An 8,506-nucleotide genomic window follows, 5' to 3' on the forward strand; every position below is an offset into this window, starting at 1 on the left:
ACTAGGATTTCAGGCATGAGTAGATAGGTAAGAAGTCCTTTTGATGAAATAATGGGATTTTCTTGTTACTCTCAAATCAAATCCTAATATGATAAACTTTCATTGATCTCTCATCTTTGTTTAAGAAGACCTTCAAGATTGCTTAGTCCAAATTGACAATATTAAAATACAACTAGCTGTAACTACCACAGTATAGATTTATCTTTTGTTGAAGATAGAAATGTCACCTACTGCATTTGGCACGTCATATGCAACTCCTTTCCCAAACACAGGGGTTGTCAGCCGGCCATAGACATCTTCTGCATTCAAGTCTTCATTCTTACTATTGAAAAGCAGGGCAGCAGCATCACTCCCCAGAAGGTAAGTAAAAGTCTTGCCCACCATAGTAAAGCTAAATACAGGTCCATACTAAAGAAAGAAAGGTATTCATAAATAATGGTGTTACAAAAAGATTTTCTAAGTCAAAATAATGCAGTTTCATAATATTCATAAAGGACTCTCTTAGGCTGACATTCTTCACCCTACCTTCATCTAAATGTATTATGTGCATCTAGTCACAAAAGTAGTATAAATGCAATGATTTACTCTGCTTTACCATTGTTTATACTAAAACTATTTCCTGTATTGGAAACATCAGACAGCTAATATTTTCTATGATTAGATATTACCATGTTAACTCAATTAGCTATTCTCCATTAGTAGACACATAAGTATGCAAGTTTTTTTTTTTTTTGAACTGTTGTTCTGTTTTGTTCTATACTGACTATACAGAATTCCGTAATCAACACTTCTGTAATTTTTTTTTCATTTGTTAAAAATAAATTTACCTTGCCAGGCGTGGTGGTGCATGCCTTTTATGCCAGCACTCAGAGGCAGAGGCAGTCAGATCTCTGTTCAAGGCCAGCCTGGTCTACATAGTGAGTTCCAGGCCAGCTGGTGCTACAGGGAGAATCTAGATGAAGGGAGGAGAGAAATGACTCTCACCTCTGAGCACCATACATGCGCCATGGCGCGCGCGCACACACACACACACACACACACACGCATATATAATAAATGTTTAAGCATTTAAGTCAAAGCAACCTCCTGCCTCAGCCTCTCAAGTGCTGGGATTACAAGTATGAGCTACCATGCCCAGCTACCATATGCTTCAATGGAGAGGGAGAAAGATTCAAAGGTTTAGAAAAATGAAAGCTTGATTTCTTTACTGTGGTTAGTGGGAAAGTAAGTCAATCACAGAAACATTTGTTGAGAAACATTTATATTTCATGCAAGGTAGGCAATCAAGAAATTATGAAGGAACCGCTATGATGCAAGGAAGAAGAAAATGAGTAACTGACTCCCTCCACAGTGGGAGTCTGGCCAGGTGAGCAAAGAGAAAACATCCCGAGGCAAGAAAACTTTAGGAATTAGCAGGAAATGATAGACCTTGGACCCAAAGGGAAAGAAAGAAGGCTGACAGATAGGTGCAGAGCAAAGTAAATGGGAAAATGGACTAGAAGACCTAATGAAGTTAAAGAATTGTTATAAAGAAAGGACTTGCACAAGCAAACCAGGAGAAGGTATGGTATAATAGTGTACTGGGCTAGTGAGATGGCCCAGTGGTTAAAAGCCTTTTGCAGAGAGGATCTGAGTTCAGTTCCCAGCACCCACATGGGGTGGCTCACAACTGCTTGTAACTCCAGCTCTAGGGGATTCACACCATCTTATAGCCTCTGCAAGCAACTGTACTCACGTGCACATAACCCCACATAGACACACAAGCATACACATAATTCAAAATAAAAATAAATATTAAAAAAATAGAGAGTACCTTAGATGAGGGAGGAGTACGTGAGCCCCCCACCTCTAGCTGAGGAGCTATTGACAACTGATAACTGCTGGGGAAGCATCAGTTTGTTTAGGGGTGCGGTCCCTGGTAGGTTGTGTGCTCTAGAGGACGGATATGTACATGGGCAGCACTAACTGGACTCAGTAGCTTATAAAAAACCAAAAGAGGGGCTGGAGAGATGGCTCAGCAGTTAAGAGCACTGACTGCTCTTGCAGAGGACCCGGTTTGATTCCCAGCACCCACATGGTGGCTAATAACCATTGTAACTCCAGTCCCGGGGGAAATCCAAGACCTTCTTCTGACCTCCAAGGGCATTGCATGACACAGGTATGCTTACACACATGCAGGCAATACGCTCATACACATGAAATAAAAATAAAAATAAATTTTTTTGGTCTTTTTGAGACAGGATCTCCCTGTAGCCCCAGCTGTCCTGGAACTCACTATGTAGACCAGGCTGGCCTTGAACTCACAGAGATCCGCCTGCCTCTGCCTCCCAAGTGCTGGGATTAAAGGCATGCGCCACCACACCCAACCAGATAAAATGTTTTAAAAAAATTAATAGAGGCCATGAAATTGAAAGGGGGAGGTGGTGGGGAGGATCCAGGAGGAGCTGGAAGTGGAGAGGAGAGTACATACGATCAAAATAGATTTTATTCATGTATGATATTCTCAAAATAGAGTATTAAAAATAAAAACAAATAGAATACATCCAATTAATATTGTGAGGGGCAATTAATTAGCAAGAGGTCCAAGCAAAACTATGGGAATAATGGTTGAACTGATGCAAGAGCACTCTTTAGAAAGGAGAAGAGCAAAGATTTTAGAGCCCATATCATATGGATCACCCAAGTGGAGAGGTAAGTAACAAAAGATGGGTAGAAGATGGCTAGGAAATTCCAGAGATACATGGTTAAGAAAATGAGAGTCAGCTTTACCTATAGTCAGTGGAAATAAAATGTAAGACAAATGTTTTTAAAAACATAATTGGCGTCGAGTGCTTAAACCCAAGGTTGGCTGGGAGGGCAGAGACAGTGCAGGAGGGAGAAGCCCTTGGCCAGCCTGCGAGGGAGGGTGGTATCTACTCCCCAAATCCAGTGTCCCGATGCCCAGCATCAACACCAGCGGCAAGGGTCAGGAGAAGCCCCAGGAGATTATGCTAAAGAGAGATATGGGATATCTTCTACCACACAATCACAAGAAAAACCAGATCGAATTTCGGTTAGAGTTAGAGACTTGACAGTACAAAATGCTGATGTTGTTTGGGTCCATGCAAGCAGAACAAAAGGGAAGCAGTGCATCCAAGTCCTGTGATAGCAGCAGTTTAATGTCTAGGCTCTTGTGGCAGTGGGAGACCACGCACACAAGCAGATGGTTAAATTTGCTACCAGCATCAACAAAGAAAGCATCGTTGATGTAGAAGGCATTGTGAGAAAAGTAAATCAAAAAATTGGAAGTTGTACACAGCAAGATGTTGAATTACATGTTCAAAAGATTTATGTTATCAGTTCAGCTGAACCTTGCCTGCCCGTGCAGCTGGATGGTGCCATTTGGTCTGAGGTGGAAGGAGAAGAGGAAGAGCTACTGTTAACCAAAATACAAGATTAGACAACAGTCATTGATCTTAGGACATCAATCAGTCAGGCCATCTTGCGTCTCCAGTCAGCAATCTGCCATCTCTTCCGAGAAACTTTAATTAACAAAGGTTTTGTGGAAATTCAAATTCAGCTGCCAGTGAGGGAGAAGCCAATGTTTTTACTGTATCATATTTTAAAAATAATGCCTACCTAGCTCAGTCCCCACAGCTATATAAGCAGATATATGTCTGTACTGATTTTGAGAAGGTTTTCTGTATTGGACCAGTTTTCAGAGCTGAAGACTCCAATACCCACAGACATCTGACTGAATTCGTTGGTTTAGATATTGAAATGGCTTTTAATTATCACTATTATGAAGTTGTAGAAGAAACTGCCAACACCTTGGTGCAAATATTCAAACGGCTTCAAGAACGGTATCAGATTGAAACTCAAACCTTGAATAAACAGTTCCCATTCAAGTTTTTTGAGCCAACTTTATAAGACTAGTATTGTGAAGCTTTGGCTATGCTCAGAGAAGCAGGAGTTGAAATGGGCGACGAGAAAGATCTAAGTACTCCAAATGAACACTTATTAGGTCAGTCGGTGAAGGAAAAGTATGATACAGACTTTTATGTTTTTCATAAATATCCACTGGCTATAAGACCTTTCTATACCATGCCTGACCCAAGAAATCCTAAACAGTCCAACTTGTATGATATGTTCATGAGAGGAGAAAAAATACTGTCTGGGGCTCAAAGAATACATGATCCTCAGCTGCTGACAGAGAGAGCCTTACATCATGGAATTGATTTGGAAAAAAAATCAAAGCTTACATTGATTCCTTCCGCTTTGGAGCCCCTCTTCATGCTGATGGAGGCATTGGGTTGGAACGGGTAAGGATGCTGTTTTTAGGATTGCATAATGTGCTCAAGACCTCAATGTTCCCTTGTGACCCCAAATGACTCATACCTTAAAGCCACACTTTTTACTCTCTCCAGTAACCTGCTATTGATCAGGCTGTACCTGAGGTACTTAAAATATGCAATAGAATAAATATCTTACTAAAGTGCCCCAGTTATTTTTTAATTAATCCAGTATAAGTCAAGAAAAAACATTTTATAAGTTAAATGTGCTTTGGTAGAAAGTGCTTGAACATTTTAATAAGAATTTCCTATGATTATATTAATACTCATATTTCATTACTATGGTAAATATTAATAAGAATTTTAAACAGTTAAGATTGTATAAATTTTTCTTTTCTATATTACAGTGGTCACAGTATTAACATCTAAATTTTCAATATTTGAACTTTTTACTCTTGACATTGAGATAAGAACAAATGGAGAATACCCAAGATTTTAACATGTATGAAATTAATATGCCATAGGAAATTAAAGTGTCAGTTCTTAGATAACTTGGAGAAATCATGTGAAACATGTGAGAACACTGGCTAGAAACAATAATGCTATGTGAAACTGTTAAATTCTGAAGCTGAATTTCAATAAAAACTTAAAGCTAAAAAAAATAATAATATTAATAATAATTGGCATAATTCCTCAGGGTCCAAGGAGACTATATCCCAGGACAGACATAGATAATAAAATGGGTGGCGGTCGACAAGGTCTTTCCATCTCTTAAACCACAAAAGCTTTAATTTTATGTTTTCAATACTGCCAATAAGCATAAGGGGACAATTTTTTAAATGTGTTGCTATTTAAGAGAAAAGGGTTTTTGTTTGGGTATGTACTTTTTGTTTTTGTTAAGACAGGATCTCCCTGTAGCCCGAGTCCAGCTGGCCTGGAACTCACTACGTAGACTAGGCTGGCCTCAAACTCAGAGATCTGCCTGCCTCTGCCTCCCAAGTGAAGGCCTGTGCCACCATGCCCAGCCTAAAAGCTGACTATTCAGGGCTGCCAGGTGCAGATAATTTGGCCCCTAGGGAACAGCTAACAGGCTATGGCATGGCCTATTCTGGCTGGCCCAGGGCTAGACCTGCACGGGACAGTTCCTAGTACTCAGTCTTCGAGTATATGTTTTTCTCCTACTAGTTCTGCTTGGGTGCTGCTGATTCAACTACATGTGAATGAAACTACAATTATAAACGATTAATGAGACTGCACAGCTCAAGGGAACTTGTGGTTCTGTATAAAAGTTCTATAGTAAGACTTCCTGCTTTGAAACAAGATATAAAATCTTTGCAATTCTGCAATAAACTGCCTGCTTGGCCATCAGCCTACAGGTTCTCCTGATCCCAGTTGGTTCTGGGTCTGTATCTTTTTTCCTTCATCCCCCCACCCTTCCCACTCAGGTTTTAGGAACCCCACAGCTGGACTGTGGAAAGCTTGATAGCATTTAACCTAAATTATTTTCTCTGCCTCCGATTATTTGGGAGACTTACCTTCTCATATGCATTTTCTAGAAATTCAATTGGACTCTTCCCAAATGCTACAGCATGGCCAAGGAACGGAATTGGAGAGAAAATGTATGGTGGACTTTTCTGCAAGAGAAAAATGAAAAATTCAGTTCCCGTTTCAAGAGAAAAACTCCGTTTAGCTTAATAACCAACTTGCCATTAATTTTAAAATAATATTATTTTACATATATGAGTGTATTGCCTGCATGTGTATAAGTATACTTGTGTCATGCAATGCCCTCAGAGGTCAGAAGAAGCCTTCCAATCCCCTAGAACTAGAGTTCTGGGTGGTTGTTAGCTGTCATGCAGGTGCTGGGAACTGTACCAGGGTCTTCTGGCAGTCAGTGCTCTTAACCAAGGAACTATCTCTCCAGCCCCTAATTGTTTAAAATTTAAAAACATCCAGCAACAAAAAAAAAGGAACTTATGAACATTCAAACTGCCAGTATATTTGAAATTATAATCAAAAAGAACTCAAAATACTAATGACTAGGCAAAAAGACACTGCAATTTTCTTTTCTTTTTTTTTTAAGTTTTATTTATTATTTTTATTTTATGTGTATACATGTAGTACCTGCATGTAGATAAGTGCACCTGTGTCATGCAATGCCCGTGGAGGTCTGAAGAGGCTGTTGAATCCCCTGGGACTGGAGTTACAGACAGTTGTTAAGCTGCCATGTGGGTGCTGGGATTCGAACCTGGGTCTTCTGAAAGAACAACCAGTGTTCTTAACAGCTAAGCCATCTCTCCAGTCCCAGACATTGTAATTTTAAACAATGTCCACTATTACTGGAGGCCCCAGACAACTTTTCTAGCCACTAGGAGTAGTAAAAAGAAAAAAGTCAAAGTGAAAAGAACCTATGCCAGCTTCTTTGACTGCAAATAGCTAGATCCACTGACATTAAAGAGAGCAGACCTACTCCTGTAGAAATGCTGTGGCACCAGTCTTAAAAAGTACTTTAGATGCTACAAAAGGAGACCTGCAGATTACAATAGTAAGTCTCTAAGAAAACAAACCTTCAATGATGAAAAAAAGATGACATTCCTCCAATCTTCAGTAGTCTGAAAACACCACAACCTCACAGCACTTTAAAATAAAAATTTTAAGCACTAAAGGTAACTTTGTCTTTCTAGTGACAAGTACTACTTCCTCAAAAATCAAATGTGTAGAGGCTGGGTATGGTAGTGGACATCTGCAATCTCACCACCCAGGAGGTGAAGGCAGCAAGACTGGTAGTTCAAGGGAAGCAACTTCAAAGCCAGCCTGGGGTATATAAGGCCCTGTCTCAAAAAATAACAGTATCATTTTAAAATCACATCTAAAAAAAATAATAAATAGTAACTGCCTCGTGGTTGCTTAGATTCAAACAAAAATTATTATTAAAGCTACTTGGTTAGAACTTATCGCTGGGTACAATGTACTTAGTTTTTAAATTCCGTTGTCAATATTGAGAGGGTGGTATTCAAAGCTACCTAGTGTTCAAGATGCATTCATCAAATATATTTGGGAGGCTTGAAACTAGTGGTCCAAAAGCTGCTCCCTGGCCATCAAGGCCCTCACCAAGGGCCCAAACGCTTTGATCGCAGCCAGCCACACCACCACAGCGCTCTGGACTTACAGAAGGGCCAAGAACGCCAGACTGCCCACCGCCACGAAGGCCACCAGCCTGCACAGCCATCCCTATGACCACAAACGCTGCAAGCTCGGTCCTAGCAGGACCAGCTACGAAAGGCGGCAGTCACTGACACCGCTGGAATGACGACGGCGCGCACAGCCCCTGTTCCCAATTCCAGCAACCGCGATGGTCAGGGCCGCCACCCCAGCGCCCGGCGCGCCCGCTCCATCACCACCCGAAGCCGGGACCGTAACTGCGAGCACCGCCGGCCTGGCAGAGCTGCCGATGAGCGCCGCGATGGCAGCCCCAGGACCCCGGGGGTGCACGTACCGCCCCGGCGGGGAGCTGGACCATGTGGCCCACTGCTAGGCGGAACAGGTAGACCAGGCTGAGCGTGAAGGCGCAGGCGATGAGCAGGGTGGAGAGCAGGTTGCCGCCTGTCACCTGCTCCATCGCCTGGCCCAGCACCGAGCTTCCAGCCTGAAGCAAGCCCAGCAACACCATCCCCGCCGCCGCTTCGCTCCGCCCGACGCGCTGGAAGCCGAGGTCGCCGCGGCTCCTCCGAGAAGATGGAGCAAGAGAAGCTGGCGGATGGACGTAGGGAGGCGGCCCCGGCCTCCGGATCTCAACTAGCCCGGGTGCCACCCCCCCACCACCGCCCGCCCACGCACCACCCAGTGCGTCACAGACGGGGCGGGGCCTGCCGCTGGCCACGCTCTCTCAGCTCTCGGATGGCTGAGGTTGCCTGCGCCGGGGAAGGAGACCTGTGGGTCCGGGCTTCGCTGGTGGCACCTGGACACCGGGAAGAAAGGTATTTCTCTTCAGAAACGACCACGCCCTGAGGCCACGGGCCACCCCCGCCTGTGCCTAGGAAGCTCGGAGCTTGGATCCGCCGCGGGACGGGCCAGGCGGAGGGATCTCAGGACAGGCGCTCAGAAGGCGGAGTGGCGGCGCGCTCTGTGATTGCACCATGCGCCGCTGAGGTGATCTCGGCCTATGTGGCGTCAGCCTGCCGGGTGGCCCCGGCACCGCCCCTTCTCCGAGGGCCGCCGGGCCTTCTGGTACCTAG

General features: G+C 43.5%; 1 protein-coding gene and 1 pseudogene across 1 annotated transcript in view; one reads left to right on the forward strand and one right to left on the reverse strand.

Moving 5' to 3' along the window:
* The window catches only part of LOC103725250 (lanosterol 14-alpha demethylase), a 22,725-nt gene extending 14,642 nt beyond the window's left edge, over nt 1–8,083 (reverse strand). The window contains exons 1-3 of the mRNA XM_008822583.3: nt 7,768–8,083; nt 5,807–5,905; nt 232–408 (exon numbers count right to left, since the gene is read on the reverse strand). Of these exons, the coding sequence (XP_008820805.1) occupies nt 232–408; nt 5,807–5,905; nt 7,768–7,941 (450 nt within the window). The 5' untranslated portion in view covers nt 7,942–8,083. The remainder of the gene's footprint in view (nt 1–231; nt 409–5,806; nt 5,906–7,767) is intronic.
* On the forward strand, nt 2,384–4,483 carry LOC103725201 (annotated as a pseudogene).
* Nucleotides 8,084–8,506: the final 423 nt, after the last annotated feature.

The sequence above is a fragment of the Nannospalax galili genome, unplaced genomic scaffold (assembly GCF_000622305.1).
Source record: "Nannospalax galili isolate Female #2095 unplaced genomic scaffold, S.galili_v1.0 scaffold85, whole genome shotgun sequence".
NCBI lineage: Eukaryota > Metazoa > Chordata > Mammalia > Rodentia > Spalacidae > Nannospalax > Nannospalax galili.